General features: G+C 52.1%; 1 protein-coding gene across 5 annotated transcripts in view; it reads right to left on the bottom strand.

Annotated features, from left to right (window-relative positions):
• The window catches only part of ADCY1 (adenylate cyclase 1), a 141,074-nt gene that overhangs the window by 48,351 nt on the left and 72,866 nt on the right, over window positions 1-19,857 (bottom strand). For 4 of the 5 annotated variants that reach the window (XR_004433205.1, XR_004433204.1, XR_004433206.1 and 1 more), the window contains exons 5-8: window positions 16,799-16,926; window positions 7,995-8,153; window positions 5,692-5,833; window positions 3,629-3,784 (exon numbers count right to left, since the gene is read on the bottom strand). Coding sequence is in view for 2 of the 5 variants with exons in the window: in XM_033194143.1 (XP_033050034.1) it covers window positions 3,629-3,784; window positions 5,692-5,833; window positions 7,995-8,153; window positions 16,799-16,926 (585 nt within the window). In the remaining 3 variants the exon portion in view is untranslated. Of the gene's footprint in view, window positions 1-1,166; window positions 1,548-3,628; window positions 3,785-5,691; window positions 5,834-7,994; window positions 8,154-16,798; window positions 16,927-19,857 lie in introns of those variants that run through there. The other variant, XM_033194144.1, reaches the window with a different exon arrangement.

Here is a 19,857-nt window from a genome sequence, read left to right as displayed (position 1 = left end):
AGTCTCCACCAACCAACAAGCCAGTGGTGAAGTCACATCTCTCCCTCCCTCCTGCAGCGGGAGGCCATCCAGCCACTTAGAAATGACTCCAAGATTTCTAAAGTCTGTCACCTAGTGAAAAGAGCGTGGACGACAAAATGATAAACTATTTGCATTAATCTCTGGTGCACACCCAAATCGATTTTCTAGAAGGAAATACAAAATGGCAAACATCTTGGAGGACTTAATTTTTGTATCATGTGTGGACGCTGCTTTTATTTTTTAATTCAAGCTTAAATATTTAAGAAGAGAAGAACAAAAGCAGCACTCAATAAAAAGAGAGAGAGACCAAACTGGGAGGCTTCTGGGTGTACCTATTAGAGGAGACAACTGTGTTGCCAGGTATTAGGAAACTGGAATAGAGGCGTGTCCCAAGCTGACTCAGGCAGGCAATACCATGTTCCCCACCTGGTGGGCCCAGTGGGCGATGAGCATAACAACCCTAACAGGCTGCACACACTCAGGCAGACACTTGACTCTCTGGATTCCATTACACAAAACCATCAGAGAAATAAACGTACTTTCATCACCAAAAGCTCTGTCCACGATTTGCTTCATTTAAACATAACAGAAATAACCTAAATATCAATGGAGGTTGATTAAGTAAATGGTTTCTCTTTAGGCTGGAAATCTATGTAACAATTTTTAAAAATCATACTTTTTGCCGCCATAAAAAAGAATGAGTTCATGTCCTTTGCAGGGACATGGATGAAGCTGGAAACCATCATCCTCAGCAAACTAACACAGGAACAGAAAACCAAACACCGCATGTTCACACTCATAAGTGAAAGTTGAACGATGGGCATACATGGACACAGGGAGGGGAACATCACACACAGAGGCCTGTCGGTGGGTGGGGGGAAAGGGGAGGGAGAGCATTAGGACAAATACCTAATGCATGCGGGGCTTAAAACCTAGATGATGGGTTGATGGGTGCAGCAAACCACCATGGCACATGTATACCTACGTAACAAACCTGCATGTTCTGCACCTGTATCCCAGAACTTAAAAAGTAAAATAAGGACCAAAAAATCATATTTGTGATAAGTATTTAATAATATAAGAAAATGTTCATGATATATTTGCAAGCAAAAAATAAACAACAAGCAACCGAACTGCCTGTGTATCATCCAGTCAAGTTTATTTAAAAAATACAGACACACACACTTAAGAAACTGGAAGGAACAAAATGTTCACGATAGCTTTTTTGTGGGATGGTAGGATTGCAGATAAATGCTTTTCATTTTCTCCCTTGTGCATGTTGGTGTTTCTCCATATTTTCCATAATCAATTATGTTTATGATCAGGAGAAACTGCTGAGAGAAGAAACAGCTGGCATGAATGCCCTGGGGGGTAAGGGCTGATGGCAGGAGCTCATCCTTGCAGCACTGGTGACAGTGGCTGTTGGGCAGGACCTGAAGCTACGTGCATAGTTGCCCCCGTTGCAGGGTGGGAGACCAAATCCCCAGGAGGATGTCCAGGCCACTCAGGGAGGGACGGATCTGAACCTACAGGAGAGGCATCAGATGTGTGGGGTCTGACACATTTTCTCTACTTGACCAAATTTCAGCCAGGCTCTGAAACTTCTCCTAGGCCCAAAGGTGCACTTCCTTATAAAATCCAGTTTTAGCAGGAACACCCCACCCTCAATATCCCATCCCCCTCCTATCTGATCGGGTTCCTCACCCTCCACCAGCCCCCAGGGGAGCCCTGATCACCTAGACCTGTCTTCAGCAAGAATGATGCTAGGTCAGTTGGCCAGAATCCCGTTACCCCTATGTTTCCTCTTAGCAATTTTCCATCCACTGACCCTCACTACCCTCCTTCTGTTAGGAGCTGAGTCCAGCCTCTCCCCTCAACAGCACGACTCCACTGCCACTGCTGGGGAACCTATGCTACAGCTATGGTCCCACATACAGACTGTCTTACTGTGTTTTAGCAAGTGTCATTGAATAATTTTTTTTTTTTTTTTTTTTTTTGGAGACAGAGTTTCACTCTGCCACCCAGGCTGGAGTACAGTGGCACGATCTCGGCTTACTGCAACCTCCACCTCCCGGGTTCAAGCGATTCTCCTGCCTCAGCCTCCAGAGTAGCTGGGACTACAGGCACATGCCACCACACGTGGCTAATTTTTGTATTTCTAGTAGAGACGGGGTTTCATCATGCTGGTCGGGCTGGTCTTGAACTCCTGACCTTGTGATCCGCCCACTTTGGCCTCCCAAAGTGCTGGGATTACAGGCATGAGCCACCGAGCCCACCAAGCTGGTCAAATAATTTTCTTTAACAGCTCCTGCCCTCCTGGCAGACTGGGCCCTTGTGCAACACCGCCACCTAGAGGCCAGTCCCCGCTGCCCTGGCTCCCGCACCCCTGAATGAGCACAGTTGGGGAACAGGGACCCTGAGGAAGAGGACGGTCTGAGGTGGTCCCAGTCTGTCCAAGAGCCTTAGCAAGCCGTTCCCCTGAACTCTGGACACGTGTGCTCACAAAAGCAGCGCCAAGGTCACAGATGGCACAACGCACTCTCCCACCTGACGCCTAACTCCAGCTCCAAGGCTGGGCTCCATCAAACGCTGAGGCTGGCAGGCCTGGGCTGAGTGTGGAGGTGCGGGTAGCAGAGGGAGAGAGAAGACAGTGGTAACAGGCCTGGACGCCCGCAAAGGGTGACTGCTGCAGGTGGGGACTGCTGTGTGCACACAGACTGCACCTATTACTCTTGTCCTAGGCATACGCCCTACTGGGATCACCGCAGACATCCCTGCAGAGACCACCTGCCTGTTGTGCCCCGTCACCACCTTTGATGCCTCCTGCAGTGGAGATGCTATTCTCCTCCCCATTTCTGACTTGCTTTCACTCATCACAAGGCAGCAGCAGTAGGGAGCCCTGTCTGGGGGGCAGATGGTGATGAAGGAGTGACACTGGAACTGCAAAAGCCCAGGCTTCCAGGCTCACCCTGCCCACAGCACCTAATGCAAAGCTGGGAAACCTGGGGTCGAGGGGTAGGGAATCAGGTACTGTGGGCGAGGAGTCAGAGGTGGAGACTGCTGAGAAGACAGTGTTTTGGTGTTTTGCCCATCTGGACGTCCTGGGTGGGCTGCAGACCGAGAGTAACAGGGGAAGGCCATCTGCAGGCAGTGCACTCCTGCACAGAGAGGGAGCCAGGAAGCCGCACAGGCACAGACAGATGAGGCACAGGCTTGGATGCTGGGGGCAAGGATGACAGGTGGGTAGGGCCAGGCTTAGTGTGAGATCCACCTAAGGAGGGAGGGTCCAGCACATCTGCCCAGAATGAATACCCTCAGAGGCCATTTAGATAGCAGATGGGGAATTTTAGCTTGTATTTATGGATAAACACAAATAAATACATAGATTATGGATAAATACAAAGAATGCCAAGGAGCAAAAAAGTACACTATAATGATTTTTGCAGGAAATAAAAAGTAGCTCAGCTCTGAGCAGCATTTACAAGATTACCCATATGTAAACAGGGAGTTCTGATCTAGCCAAATCGCATGGGGTCCATATTGGGAGGGCAGGAGACAGATCAGTCCCTGGCAGCTCCAGCATGGCAGGTTCCCTGGCTGTTCCTACCTTGTCATCGTCCTCGCAGGTCATGACATTGGAGAAGGGGATCTCGGCCTTGAACATCTTTCGGCAGTGCATGAGTTGCACCAGCAGATAGCAGACAGTCTTGAACTTCATCCTCTTGGCCGGTTTTATATCTGAGAGAATTAGGCCTGGAAATATCTGTTCAAACACACAAGGGGCAAGGAGAAATGCTGTGAATGAGACACATTCTGCCTCTCAGGCTGGGAATGCGATCCTGATAGCTACAGCCACCGCAGGGCACTGGGATTCATTTGCTCGGTGCCTACTTCATGCCAGGCATAGGGGAACGTGCCAAGAATGGAGCAGCAAACAAAACCACAACCCACGTCCAAAAGGTTCGATGCTCAAACCACATCAAAGGCCTCTAAAAGCCAATGTGATGCATGGAATCCTGAAGCAAAGAGAGGGGAGGCTAGAAGCCCTGGTCAGGAAAGATAACCAGGGCTTGAAATAAAGGTCTTTGCTACCTCATTCAGCTTCCAGCATGTCCCCTTCTACGGACAAGGAAAGAAATCGCATGGGGAGGATGGGGAGGGCCGCGCAGTGCACCCAGCTGAGGCTCAGAACCTCAATTCCCTCACAGTCCTCATGTTCTGGGTGAAATTCCATCTGTAAAATCGGATGAACATCACCCACTCACCCCTGGGGGTCTTCTCGAGGTCAAATGAGGTGAGAGGAAAGTGGGACCCCATGAATGCCCCCCTGTCATCGTTCCTGCTGGCCGGCCTGGCTTCTGAGCGAGGCCAAAGTTCCTGCACCCCCACAGCAGCTCTGACCCCACCTCCTCTCCAGAAATGCGGCACCCCTTCCTTGGCCTCGCTGCCTACCTCTCAACTTCACTTTCTCTGGCCCCTACAGGTAGGTACAAATCTCCACTCTTCAAAACAACAAAACCCCCTTCTTCTGAGCCATTCTCACTCTTCCCCTCCCACTATTCAAGATTCTCTAAAGTGGGGCTGTATACTGTACCTACTTTGTCACCCCCTTTCACCCGCACCTGAGCCCTGAACACCTCATTTGAGCCCTATACCCTCACCTGAGTCCTGAACCCTTCACCTGAGCCCAGAACCCCTCATCACCTGAGCCCTGAACCCCTCACCTGAGCCCTGAACACCTCATTTGAGCCTGATCCCCTCACCTGAGTCCTGCACCCTCACCTGAGCCCTGAACCCCTCACCTGAGCCCTGCACCCTCACCTGAGCCCTACACCCTCACCTGAGTCCTGAACTATTCACCTGAGCCCAGAACCCCTCACCTGAGCCCTGAACCCCTCACCTGAGCCCTGAACACCTCATTTGAGCCTGATCACCTGAGTCCTGCACCCTCACCTGAGCCCTGAACCCCTCACCTGAGCCCTGTACCCTCACCTGAGCCCTACACCCTCACCTGAGTCCTGAACCCTTCACCTGAGCCCAGAACCCCTCACCTGAGCCCTGAACACCTCATTTGAGCCCTACACCCTCACCTGAGCCCTACACCCTCACCTGAGCCCTGAACCCTTCACCTGAGCCCTGAACACCTCATTTGAGCCTGATCCCCTCACCTGAGTTCTGCACCCTCCCCTGAGCCTGACCCTTCACATGGACCCTGAAAGTGACTTGATGACTCTTGATCATGAGCAGATCACTTTTCTCTGGGCAGGGTGACCTCAAGTGCCCCATGTAAGACGGTAACAGCCCATCTCTGTGCCCAGCACTGCTCGGTTCACAGAGCTCCCTATCCCTGGCCCCCCTGCAAGGTTTCATGCCCACTTTGCAGGGGAGGCAGTGAAGGCCCAGGGAGGGGAAGGAGGACACAGAATGGCCTGCCCTGAGGTGACCCCAGATCTCTGACTAGGGGTTCCGGCTCTCTTACCTAGACCCCTCCCCACACCATAAGAAACAAGGCCCAGGACAGTGTTAGTGGGGACAACTCTCCCCAACTTAGCAAGTTCACAGCCCGGAGAAGCAGTGCTTGGAGAGGAAGCAGGAGGAGTCACATCTGTAAAGCTCTGCACAGGCCCAGCAGCTAAGGATCAACCAAATAATGGGGGCTCTGGTGCCTACCTTTCGGCGATGGGATGGCACAATAAAAAAGGTTTCAATGTTATGAGTTTTCAAGAAACTGTTCCTCTCATGTCCATAACCTGGTTCTACCTCGTAGTCCCCATTCAAGCACGCTAGGGTCGTCTTTGTGATATGAACCTTCCTACAAAAGAAGGAGGCAGAGGCCAGATGAGTGGGGAGCCACTGTTATCAGAGTCTGCAGGGCCTCGCCAGAGGGGAAGCGGCGCAGGCAGAGGCTTCCCTGCACCAGGGCAGGCTCCACAGGGAGTATTCACACTCCCATGCAAGTCCATCCATGCTAGGAGGGAGGGCTCAGGCAGAGATACAGCAGGGCCATCAGGAACCATGCCCAGCAGGACAGCAGGGATGACCGAGGTGGGGGACACAGGGCCAGAGGGAGAGCAGAGGAAGCAAGGGAGAGAGAGAAAGAATGTGTCAGGACTTATAAGGGAAGCTGAGGAAAAAGTGGCAATGATTTGAAGAAGAGAAAGAGGAGAGGAGACATAGGAGTCCCTCCCCTACCACAGTCTGGTTTGGTCTGGTCAGCACAAGGAGTGGGCAGACCCCACTGGGTAGCAAGAAGTCAGGGGTGGCCACAGTGTTCACACATGAGGTGGGGTGGGAAGCAGGGTGGTGAGAAACAGGCTGTGGAGCCCAGGCGTTCACGCCTCCCCAACCAATCTTCTGGTGAGGGCAGGAAAATCCCCCACAGTTGGCATTGTCTCAGCAGAAAACTCAAATACCCAGTCTCTGCTCCTTAGCAGGGAACACCTGAGCTCGCAGGCTTATGGGGCGAGAAGCAAACTCCCCAGCTTCCAAAACCATTCCCTACAAACCCAACTCTTCACTTCACCGCACAACTTTCCGAACTCCTCGCAGGGGAAAAGCTTGGGACTCATAATGAAACTCTAAGGCTGGCTGAAGACGAAAGCAGGGAGCCTGGCTCAGATGAGAGGCGGTTGAAGGCAGAGGCTCACTGGGATCCTGAGAGGGTGAGGACAGGGCTTGAGAGGTCATGAGGCCTTTCCCAGCAGTGGCTCCACCAGGATCCCCAGAGGAGCAGGGGGGTGGGAAAGGGAGGGACAGGGAGGGACTGCCAGGCCAGGAAGAGGAGAGGTTGCAAAGGGGCCAGAGGGCAGCATAGGCAGGTTCTCTGACTCCAGCCTCAGCTCGTCCCTGTGCTGCCCCATCGACAGGGACCGATTCCTGCCATCACCTCAGAGTGCTTGGATCCCTGGGCCCAGTTCCTGCTGGGATGCTCTCTGGGTGCCCCCATCAGCAGCTCCCATTGGCCTGGGGCAGGCAGGGCACTCATGGAAAGCCTCAACCTTGCTGCTTCCTGCCCCTCCGGAGGGGCCCTGGAAGCACCTGGGGACACCGTCACCCCCATCAGCCTGGCCCTGAACAACAAAGGTCACCGAGGTTGTCTGGAAACTTCCAGGCACCACAGTCTCCAGAAAGGCAAGTGTCTGTGCATTCCTGTGTTCAGCTGATGCCTCATCCATTCCATCAGCAATGGAGAGAGCAGCTGCATAGCCCAGCCTCAGGAGCCAACAGGGAGAGGAAAACGCCAGCTCTCACTGAAGCCCCTACTTTATGCTGAGCCCAGGGCACACTGTGGGGCGGCCGGTGTTCTGCAAAAGTTGCCTGCTGAGGGGCAGCCAGCGTTCTGGAGAAGCTGCCTATAGGGTAGCTACTGCGAGATCATACAAAAGGGAGATTACAGGACCCGGAGGTGGCAGAGGGGTGCATGGAAATCTTCTTCAAGATAAGGCTGAGCCTGCCACGGAGCACAGCCGTCAACAGCCCGTGGCACTTCTCAGAGAGCTCAAAGAAGGCATCATCTGTGACCCAGACATCCATGAGCGCCTAGATGGCTGTGTGGAGCCTGGGGGTGGAGAATGAGCTCTAAAGTCCCAGCACTTCCCATTTGCTTACTTGAGAAAATGAAAGCAAAGACAGCAAAAAGAGAAGTGATGCAGTGACAAGAAGCCATGAAGACAGCACCATACCATGGGCAGAGGTCCCCACACGCATCTGCTCTGGCCTTCTGGTCCCATGACCGCTTCTTGTAGATGTGTGCCAGACTCAGCTGGGCCCAGCACAGAGTGGCAGCCAGGCTGGGTGGGACGCCCACCACAGGGAGTCTGGTTGGCAGGTGCGGCTGGGACAGGCAGGCTTCTCTAGGAGCACGCACACAAGTGCCCTCAAGAGCACAGCCCAGAACCTGAAGCACGGATGTAGCCCAGGGGTATGCAGCCACCACCCACCTCCCTCCCCTCCCCACCCCATCCCCGACTTACCCTGGCAGGCCAGCGGCTTCCATGACATTGGCCAAGGTCACATCATTGGACCACACGTCATACTGCCACTTGCGCAAGCCCAGGACACCACAGAGGACTCTGCCCGTGTGCAGACCCACGCGCATGTTCAGGTCCACCTCGGTGGCTTCAGCCACGGATCTGCAACACAGACACAGAGCGTGGGGCTGGGGCCCACCTTGTATCCCCCCAGGGGCCACCTTGCTCTGCATCGCTAGGCTGTGAGCACCACGGAAGCTGGGCCTTGTCCTTGCTGCATGTGGCCTGAGCGTGGAGGTCTCCTGGCATAGTCAGTGGACACAGTGCCTTCCTGCCCACCTGTCAGCTGAGGGCCGTAGGCAGGAGGGGTGGCTCTGGCCCAAACTCCCAGCCAGCTCACACCATGTCCACACCAGACCCATGAGTTCCCTTCATGGTCTCCTAGAGGGCCCTTCCTGCCCAGGGCAGTCCCCAAATCCCAGGTGGACCTGGTCATTACCGTGGAGTGTGGCATCATGACAGTTCAGATTAACATAGGGCTCTGTGAGGCCACTGCTCCCTCGCAGGGACCCATGCCTGCTTGCCAGCCAGATGCAAGATGACAATCCGCTGGAAACATCCACAGAATCTGCAGCCCAGGCATCTGGCCTCCCACCCCTTCCTGACACACAGTCAACCTTAGGCCTCAATATAAACTTATGGTCAAGGCCTGGAGGCCACATCCAGACATGACAGGCTGGTGACATGAGGGGCATTCACCAGGAGCCGGGGTGGGGACAACAGAGTGCGGCACGGGGCATTAGGGAAGGGAACAGAGACAGAGCAGGTGGTGAGAGAACTGAAGGCTTCTGGGAAACCCCAGCCCAGCCTGGCCAAATCTAGATGCCCATCTCTATGTCTCAGTTTCCTCGTGTGTAAACCCAGTTCCAGCTAAATTCACTTTGACAAGCTCTGAAATCATTTAAACTCTAACCCAGTGCATCTTAAGGCTTAAGATGCCAATCTCCTCTTTCTATTCCATCCGGGATGGAAATACTAACAAAAGTTCCAAGAAGGACTGAGGGGCAGGCCATCATGTGGTGACAGCAAGCCAGCTCAGCCTGGAGTTCCATTCTGGAGGCCTCTGTGTATCACATTTGTCAACAACAACACAGTATGTGCAAGGCAAGGCTGTGCCACCCACCCGAGAAGACTGTGTGTGGTTTACCTTCACTCCGACTTCCCACTGGGGCCTCCTTCCTAGAGCTCCAGCCAAGGCTCAGGAAGCAGCTGCTCAGCACAACCCCACTGCTTCCCCAGCCTCCACTGAAACCCTTGCCAGCCGCCCGTCACTACCCACTTCATCCTTACAAGGGCTTGTCCCCGAAAACCACAGCACTTGGAGGCCCTGGCAGCCACTCCAAGGCAGATGGCTGCCCAGACCACAGAATCACACAAGTCCCAGCGCAGATTTCTGAGTTCAGAAACCTCAGTAAACTCAGAAGTATGCATGCCACCGATTTACAGTATGTGGAAGTTAGACTACTGATATATATTTAATACCTATGTAGTTTTATATATTTTGAATATACTTTTTTATTTAATTTTTTTTCAGTTGTTTGCCAATCTTCTTTGAGCACTGAAACCAAATGCTGAAATAAAAATTTATTTTTCAAAATTCACAAAAGGAAATGAGTATGGGAAAATGTAAATAGCAAAACATACTAATAATGTTTTTGTGCACTGGTAAGTGTTTGTACCTCTGAAGCCATGAAACGGTAAATGGCACGGAGACCTCTGGGACCCATGCCCACCTTCATCCCCAGATCCCCTTGAGCTCACCAAAGCTTTAGGCTCCCAGCAAGTGGCACCTCAGCCAGTCTCCAACCAAATCCACGCCACCACGTTCTACCAATACTCTCCATCTTCAATCTTTCCCAGTAGGTTCTGCCTCAAATATCTCAATTCTTGGTAACATCAGATCTGCAGTTAACTGAACAGTTACTTCTAAAAGAATGATGCAGCCAGAACTGCTCTCATAGTGACTCCTCCTGGTCTCACCATTCCTGGGATGCCCAAGCTGGCTTTGTCTAAATCCAACACAACCTTTAACTTCATTTCCAAGGAACAGAATTTCCACGGACTTTCTTGGCTTTATTTGTACTATGTTTTTTCTTTATTTGTGCTGTCAGGTTCACTTATTTATCGCACGTGTTTTTTAGGCAGAGGAAAAGTCTGACATTTGCTCACCGCCTACAGCCATGACCTTGGTCCTCTGAGCTGGACCCCAACAGGAAGAAAAAGAGGAAGCGGCCCATCTTGGGCAGAGGGGGCCACGGTTGGCCCCTTGGCATGAGTAAATTCTGGCAGAGCTGAAACTTAGTCACGGCTGCACTGAAGCTCAAAAGTGAAAGGACAGGTAAGCACACATTCATTCATTTGTTCCATGAACGTCTATTGAGCGTCAGCCATTATTTCAAGCACTGCAGCTATAGCTGTGCATATAACAGGGGCAAAAAAGAGGAGAGAGGACACTATAGAGGCTGATTTACCATCACCTAGGCAGAATTTCTAGAAATAACAACAACACACACGCCTGCAGCAGCCTCCAAGCCCCCATCCTTGTGTGGTGGGAAGGGTGGGGCAAATGGTTTCAGCCTCAGGTTGTTCAAGCTCATCCCCTCAACTTGGGCTCCTCCCTTCCCCACCTAGGACTCAGTTTCCCCAACTGTAAAAATGAGCTTCTCAATCTAGAATATAAAGATTCAGAAGCTCCATGTCCCCTCAAATTTTAAGGAAAACCATGTGTGGTGGGTGTAGAAGTGTGCACACAGGCATCACCTCTCCCACAGAAAATCCATCCCTAAGTGTATCAACAGGTCTGGCTCTGAAAACTAGAATCCAATAATTAGAGGAAGTAATCCTCCACGTTTCTCCGTGCTGAGAAACTGAAGCATGCTCCATGGTTCACACACAAGCCCCCTTGTTAAAACGTAAGGAACTGTTGGGGACAGCCCAAGTGCAAGGTGAATAAGGTTAGCAGGCATCCCTTCTCGCACGACCTCCAGGGATGCAGGCTGGGGGACAATCGAGTTCTACTGATGACCGCAGCACACACAAGCTGAACCTGGCAGCTCAAAAGTGGGTCAGGGAGGAGGAAAAGCACATGCCATTTACTTCTAATTTAATTCAACGTAGTAAACCAAAAATACACACTGCCAGCAAGGCATCTCAACTGAGTCTATTTAGCAAAAATGGTGGCTTGCACACTTGGTGGTCATGTGGAATAATGAGGTTCCTGTTCAAAATCTGATTCACGGTTTGCCTATCACCTGTGATGGACAAGGCTTCCCTCATGAAGTGGACAGACAAATCCACATTCCTATGGGTACACAGAACCATGTGGCTTCAGACAGAATCCTACAGAATTGGCCACCGGCTCCCTCTTTCTGGGAGTTGATGAATCAATACTTGCAGCGGCTGCTAGAACCCAGTCTATGCAGGCCCATTTAATCTGAGATCTCATTAAATTATCAAAACAACTCAGAGATGCAAACACTATTTCTCCATTTTACTGCAAAGAAAATAAAGGACTTGAGGAACCTGAAGCATCGCCTGAAGTATGGGAGCCAGGAATCTGGCAGGTTCCTGAAATCAGAAGCCCCTCAGCCCACCCATGAAACACACAGCAGCTGGGGATGCGGTGGCTGAAACCATATGAAATGCCATTTTGGTAGGCCAGAACTGGCTGGCTAGGAGCAACTTGCTAGGGTGACCTAATACTCAGGGCATCTCTGGGAGAGCAGCAGAGCTGGTGGTGTGTGTCAGAGGAGAGGGGTATGAGCAGAAGAAGGTGGGTGAGCACAGACCTCACACAGAGCAATATCCCAGTGGGGGAGAGGGACTCAAACCTGAGTATCCCCCAAGGCAGGCCCCAGGGAGTGGTTCAGGCCTCATCTGACTTCACCAGCAGGAGAAAACGCCCCCTTCTTTCTGCCCCAAGAGTGTCACACATGACTTCCATGTATGGAATACGGAGAGGGAGCATTGGGAAGCCTCAGACTGAGCCTCTCATCGCATGGAAGGTCAGAGATTGGCACAGGGACTGATGTGCTGCCTGTGTCCCTGCAGCCTGGGCATTGCAGGGAGTCCTGCAGAATCCCACTGGAAATTCAAGGTCAAGGACTGGTCCCAAACCTCAGGACACAGTGCCTGGTCTTGTCAGCCTGGCTGCAGCAGCTGGGAGACTGGTCCTGCCACCCTCATCTTTCCAATGCTCTGTGGGCTCAGAGACAGGATGTCATGAAGTGGAAAAGGCCAGTTTACAGAGGGGGAAAACTGAAGCTCCAAGACAAAAGGGACATGTCCAGGGTCACACAGCTCTTCAGGAGCAAGACCAGCAAAGTCATCAAACTCACTGGACAGTTAGGATACTTCTCATCCCATCTTCATCTCTCCTATAGACAGGAACCACCTAGCCCAAACAGGGAATGCATATCACTTTTAAAGTATTCACTAAGAATCATACCAATAAAAATTAATGGGCACTTCCTTAAAATAGTATACCACACTCCTAAATAAAGCCCAAGTTTGAGAGAGAGGGGAATCTGATCTAGTGATAGAGGTCAGGGCAAGTAAGCTGGGGGCAGGGTCAGACTGTCCAGGGCCAGCTGCAGGAGCCCAGAGCCTTGGAGACGCCCCAGCCCACTGCTCTGGCCTCTGGATGCTTCGGCTCCTAGAGGGCCCAGGCTGGCTAAGCTGGGTAGCTGAGGAAGGTATGGGCCCTGGGATCCCACTTTCAAGTCCAGCAGTCTTCACCTTGTCTTTACAAAGAGATGCCCCTCCCTGCACTTCAGAAGGCCTCTCTCAGCCCCACCTGGATTCACACTGGAGCCTCACTAGGCCCATAGGCATTTGACAAAACGGGTCCTAGACTCTTCCTAAATGATTGATCTGCATGAAAAAGGACTTGATGAAAGGCAGGGGAGGCCTAGGTTTAGAGATCAGAAAAGGAAAATATGTCTATCCATTTTTCCCATAGGAATAAACATTCTTCTAAGTGATAAAACAAGATCTTTTCCACTTGTTCTACAAGGGAAAGACTTTCTCCAGCCTCAGAAATCAAGACCCAACTCTGGCTGCATGCTTGCCTGCACCTGCAGCAATTTCTTACTTGTGCTACCAGCAAAGCATTGGCCTGAAAAGAGGCTGACAATGGAGCCCCAACCCTCACCCTCTATCAGAAAAGCCTCTGGAACCACAGAGTCTGCATCAGATGCTTCAAGAATCTTCCCACCAGCCAAACCATCCTGATATGATTTGGCTCTACGTCCCCATCAAAATCTCATGTCCAGCTGTAATTCCCAATGTTGGGGGAGGGACCTGGTGGGAGGTGATTGGATCATGGGGGCGGATTTCCCCCTTGCTGTTCTCATGATAGTGAGTGAATTCTCATGAGATCTGGTTGTTTGCAAGTGTGTAGCTCTTTCCCCTTTGCTCTCTCTCTCCTGTGGCCATAAGAAGACATGCTTGCCTCCCCTTTGCCTTCCACCATGATTGTAAGTTTCCTGAGGCCTCCCCAGCCATGCCTCCTGTACAGCCTGTAGAACTATGAGTCAATTAAACCTCTTTTCTTCTTAAATTACCCAGTCTCAGGTAGTTCTTTATAGCAATGTGACAACAGACTAATACAATACACATCCCTTATGTGCCTTAGGATTTCCTCTGCCCACTCAGAATTCCCCAAGCCTGGAACAGACTTCTCCGTGGGCCTTGGAAAGGGACATATCTGACCTGCAGGCCCCTCTCCTCCCTGGTCACTCAGGCACTGAGCCCACCTACCACCCAGGGCTCTATCAAAAGAGGAAGTCAATGGGCAACCACTGAAATTAGTGTCTTGGGGCATAGCCCACTCCCTTGGAGATGGAAAGGGCTTCCTGGAACAGAATCAGACTCAAGACAGGAAAAAAATGCAGTTGACAGTGCAGACCTCACTACTGAGGAGTGGCAGGGAGCAAACAGAACCAGTGTGCACAACTGCGAGGCCCAGCATGGGCCCTGAGGGGAAAGGTTAGCTCTGGTCACTTTACCTGTTCACCTGAAACTTTGTGTTTCCAAAGTTTCAAATAAAACACTCCATTTCAAGGTAGGGGGAAGAGAAAGACATTATATAAAGTGTCCTCCTCTGCCTGGGCAAGCTCCCCCTGTTGATAAACGTATTCTATCCTGCATGTGCAAGGCAGGGACACACACAGCCCAACGTGGCTGTCAGATGCCAAGATGGTCCCCGTAGAAGGCCGGCCATGCAGAGCACACACTGGTGGGTCCCAGGGTCTGTGACAGTCTGAGGAGGAAGAAGGGTTTGTCTGGCTGGGAGGTATCTTCGGTGCTCAGTCTTTGGTGGCTTTTCTTCTGGTCCAGAGCCAGAAGTTGAGTGACAGGAACTTTGGTGTGTAGAGCTTCCTGAGGCCCTGGGAATACTCTGGTAATCGGGCGCCCAAGCAGAGAGCAGCTACAGGAGGCCCAGGAAGATGCCCCTGGCACTAGGGTAGACCAGTTTCAGGTAGCAGGGCCAGAGATGTGGAGCTGGGGGCACCAAAGCCTGGAGAATCTCACAGACTGAGAGCCAGCAGCTGGAATGCCAGGAGAGCTGGCCAAGAGGACACAGGTTCATGGAGCAAGTGAACCAGAAAGTGGAGCAAACCAGGTGAGTTTGCAGCTCCAGGCAGCTCCAGGCCAGGTACAGAACCAGAGGGCAGACGCAGGGCTTCCTGGGCAGCAGCCAGGAAGAGGCGTGCCCGCAGAAACAGCTTATAACCCATCAACATGCGCATCGAGCAAGGCAGAAACAGGAGTAGAAGGAAGGACAGCACCCTTTAAGGCCCAGAACCTCAAGCAAGAGATAGGGTGTCACTGAGCACAGGAGCATTCGCAGCCAGGTGAGGAGACCAGGGGCCAACAAGGAGCACCAGACCCCTCTCAGGAGGACCCCGGTCAGTACAGCCAGGGTCACCAACCTTCAAGGGCACAAGGCCATCCTGTTCAACTCCTTAAGCCACCTGGTCAGCCAGGTCAGCTCACATCATTCAACTCTGCTTGTGTCTGTGCTCAGCACTGAGTGGGGCTTCCCAAATATTTACTAAGCAAATGGACTGACATCTGTCTCCTTAGAGCATCTACCTACAGAGCCTCATTTTCGCCCAAAGAGATCACACAAAACTAGATGTGATATGATATATGATCTATATATACACAAACAGCATATGATATATGTGATGTGACATAATGTGATTTATGACAATGTGATATGATGATGTGATCTATGATGAAATATGAAAGACAATTATATGATGTGTGATATTTGATACATGTGACATGTTATATGTTAGATGATGTGATGTGATATGTGATACATATTACATGAAACACGACATGGCATGTAACATATGACATGATATGACATATGATATACAAGTGATACGTGATGTAAGGTGATGTATGATGTCATCTAAGATGCAACGTACAATATATATGATGTGCTGTGAAAATGTCCCATCCTTTCAGAGAACAAGTGACGGTCATCACCTCTAAGTCTTCAAGCCAGGCGTCCTTCCTTCCTTCCTGCTTCTGCCCAGCATCTCCTCCAGCCAGGCTGCTTTTCTCCGGGGCAATGGCTCTCTGTTAGGCTGTGTGCTGAGGTCAGCTGAAGGGGCTTTTCTACTCTCAGTCCTAGACCACACTCCAGACCAGCCACCTTGGGCTCTTTGGTTCATCAGGGACTTTGGTTCTCACAGGCGACTCTGACACGAAACCATGTCGGAGAATCGCTGCCCCAGAGGGCTCAGCTTTGCTCACACGTCCCTGACATGCAGATGCCAGAAGTGGGCGCAATGCTCAAGGTGCTGGCCTCCTCCCGACAGCCTCTTTCCAGTCACACCGTCTGCAGGAGCGCCGCATGGGGCAGTCCACAGGGCAGCCCACGAGGCAGCGATGTAGCACAGGGAGCCAGCAGTCTCACCCCATCTCTCAGCCTCGCTGGCTGGGTGTTTGCCCGTGCATCCTTTCACCCGCAACTACCCATCGTCTCCCTACACAATTCTTATGCTACTACTTTCCCACTCCAGGTATGAAGCTATGCTCCATCCCTGTTGGCCCCATCTCGTTGGAGCATACCCACTTCTCCACATTTGGAGATGTCTGTTTGGATCTACACTCCACACATTAGCTCAGCCTTCCAGCTCCACACCTTCCCTAACTTGACAAAAACATCTATGTCTTCATCCCAGTCTCTGATAAGGACAATGACAACATAAGACTGACCAAGAAATGGGCAGGCCTGTCCTCACAGGTGTAATATTCATTCCATGAAGACTCACCTGCCCGGATCCCAAGCCTGTCTTCCCACACAGAGAGCACCTGAGACCCAGTCACTTTGCTGAGTGAAGAGAAACACATACATTTACTTCCTTTTAATAGAGAATTCAGCTAGATTGGGGTCAAACCTTTCTGAATGTCTTATCTGGTTAAGCTAAAAACCAATTTATTTTTGCATGACTCATGCATACCTGACAATATGCAGAATTCCTGTGGACAAAGAAATACAGTCACACATGAAATGTAAAGGCGGGGAATCACGGAAGCATCCTTTCACGCTTTCCTGAACCCAGCATCCTCCTAATGCTGGCATCATTCTCTACAGCCTCAGACAGACCCACCAGGACAAAGCGAGGCCCTGAGAGCAGAGCCCACACGGGGCAGGTGGCTCAGCTTCCAGGATTTCAATGTGTAGTCGCTCCAGGTCACTCCTCTCAGCCCCACGGTGTACTTACGTGATGGTATCAATCATGTCGAGCCCCATCTCCACACAGCAGTGGGCATGGTCAGTCTTGGGCTGGGTGAGTCCCGACACGCAGTAGTAGCAGTCCCCGAGAATCTTGATGCGACGACAGTGGTTCTCCTTCAGGGAAGGGGAAGGCACATGGTAAGAAGACAGCACTGCAGTGGCTGTGAGCATCTCTGCTGGCTCCACCACCTCTAGACACTGGTGGTCACAGAGCACTGACAAGACACACTGTACCTGGGCCAACACCTTCCCGCCCAGGCCACACCCTTGTGTGGTCACCACAGTCTTGAGGGCTGGGACCAGGCTCACATCAATCTCCTTCTCCCTTTCCCCAAACCTCATTCATGGCCTCTTTCCCCTTGGGGGGTCCATCCCTCCTCTCTGTTTCACTGAGCCAGCTCTACAGGATGATCCTTCAAGGTCCAGCTGGAATGCCACCTCCAAGGGCCATCTTCCCCAACTCCCTTTATTCCCATGGCACCTCCCTTAACCGCCATGTAGACCATCACGGACAGCCGTCCAGAACGTGCTAGATTCCCCCCAGCAGCTGCTTCTCCCCAGGAAGGGTGGACCTCTCACCCATCTGGGTGTCCCTGGGACTTCTGACCTCCCCATCCATAGGGCACACTCCCCAGAGGCAGAAGGCACTGGCCAAAGCTGAATGTCCATCTGCTCATCTGTACAGTGGTATGAATAGGAACAGCAGCACCAGCCTTGCAGGGCACGTGGAAGGTGGAGAGAGTTAACTCTAAGACCCTGTATTGTCTTACTTGGATCAATTAGTGTCAACTGGGATTATCATCACGACTGTTGTGTTTATTTCAGGGACAACATTAAAACAGCAGCTTTAAAACATTTCCATTTCAGGACCCCTTTATGTCTTGAAATCACTGAGGACTCACTAAAAACAAAAACCTTTTTGTGTGGGTGGGTTATAGCTACTGACATTTAACAATAAGAATTTTTTCGTGTACAAATGCATTTAAAATAACAGTGAATCCACTGCAGGTTAACACAAGTAACATTTTATGAAAAATCATGACATTTCCCCAAACAAAAGACAATGAGTGAGAAGCACAGTATTGCAGTTCACTTCTGTGAGCCTCTGTGGTGCCGCCGTCTCCAGGGCAGACAGTGGATTCTGTGACCCACTTCTGCATCCAGCCTTCATGCTGTGCTGTGTCTGCAGATGCCCGTGAAGGAACCAGCCTCACACAAGCACAATGCTGGATGAGGAAGGACCTCACAAGTCCCCTGAGAGGGTTTTATAAGGCCACAGAACTCCTCCAGCCACTCTGAGAACACATCGGTGGCTTATATTTAATGTGATCCTTTGGTTTCTTACAAATGACTGGGGCCCTGCAGGTCCTCTCGAATGCTGAGTTAACACAAGTGCATTTGGGATGAGAGTTATCAGCTCTCATGATCCCTGTGCTCACCTGTGCCCCACATTCTTAAAGAAGAGGAACCAGGGCCAACACAGAGTGAGTCAGGGCAGGGCCAGGCCACACCGACCGCTGGGAGCCCCAGTTCCCAGGCTGAGCAGGGACTGGCCTAGCAGCTGAATGGCCTGTCCACCGAAGTATCTTCCCAGAGCTGAGTAGACAGCTGATGACCCTGCTGCTGTCCTGAGCTGCCCTCAGGCCTGCAGTTGCAGGGACCTTGAGAGATGATCCTGGCCACTGCCCAGCATCAGAGATGGGGGCACTGTTGGGCATACAGTTGGCTCTGTGCCCAGCTCCTTCCACCGCTGAGCCTCCCTCAGCACTCTAAGACTGTGGACGGGAGATAAGGGGAGGAGGTGATCGGAGACTTCAGTCTGTGAGATGGACACTGAGGCCAGCCTTGTAAAGCCCAGGGGCCGAGTCTGCTCCGTCAGGGCCCAACAGGCTCCTCTTGCTGACAGGGAGCTGGTCACAGAGAAGCTGGTGACAGTCCAAAGATGTCCAGGGTCTGGTCACTTAGGGTGTCCTCCATCTCTGCATGACTGTGACAACTACTTAGCCCTTAGAACCCTGGCCTCCTCATCTGCGGAAGGGGCTCTTCTCACCTGCCCTCATCCCCCAGCAGGCTGAGCTGCAGCTGACACGAGCCTGTGTCAGGGGCCTGGGAGCACGAGTTCAGAGCTGGGTAGGCAGGTCCATGCCACCCAAGGGCAGGCTGCTTGGCCCCACAGCTGCTGTTTCCCAGGTGTCCAAATGTCTCAAAGGGGTCAGGATGTGGCTGCTTGGAGGCTAGCTGTGGGGACCAGTGATGATCTGGGCAAGGGTCTCCGTGCAGTAGCTGGCACCATGGTTACTGTCACTGCAGCAATGACAGGGCCTGGGACCACAGCCGGTGCTCACAGAAGGGACTGTGTCCTGTCCCAGAGAAGGTACAGCCAAGAGGCCACAAAAAAAAAAGTGACCCGGACACAGGGTTACTGTCTGGTTCCAGTGGCAGCCCCTCAGGGCCCAGCCTGAATGACTATTCACTGGACCCCAGGGTGGGCTGCCAGAGCCAGTCTCTGTCCTGCAAAACTGAAGACAGGGCCCCTCACCAGGGATGCGACTGGCCAGTCTTCTCAAGCCATCCTCACCAGAGCCTCCAGGCCCACAGTCAGCTCTGGGCTCCCTCCTAGGACACTGCTCTGTCCCCACTGGCACTGCCCTGGCATGCCCCGTGCATTCAGGCCTGCTTCCAAACATCCCCCAAATGTCCCCAGTGGTCAGAAGCAGGCCTGAATGCATGAGGCCTGCCAGGAAGGAGAAGCGGCCACCCCTCACACTCAGGCTTCCTCCGCCCAGCCCCTGCCGCTTCCCACCCCCTCCCTGAGATTAGAAACCCCGTGAGCACTCACAACCTGTGACGATGGCCCTGACACATCAGGATTTCTTCTCAGAGGTCCCAAAGGAGGGCTCAAGACCCCTCTGGGAGCCCACAAGAGCCACAATGCCCACTGGCTGCTGGAACTCTTCTTGCACATGGTTTTGGAAGGGTCGCCAATCCCCAACTGTAAGGACCTGTGCTCTTGCGTCGAGGACTTTGATGCGGGTCCCTGATCAT

Source organism: Trachypithecus francoisi, unplaced genomic scaffold (genome assembly GCF_009764315.1).
Source record: "Trachypithecus francoisi isolate TF-2019V2 unplaced genomic scaffold, Tfra_2.0 Lachesis_group4, whole genome shotgun sequence".
NCBI classification, from domain to species: Eukaryota; Metazoa; Chordata; class Mammalia; order Primates; family Cercopithecidae; genus Trachypithecus; species Trachypithecus francoisi.
The sequence above is the reverse complement of the archived record's forward strand: the minus strand, read 5'-3'. Positions and strand labels throughout refer to the sequence as shown.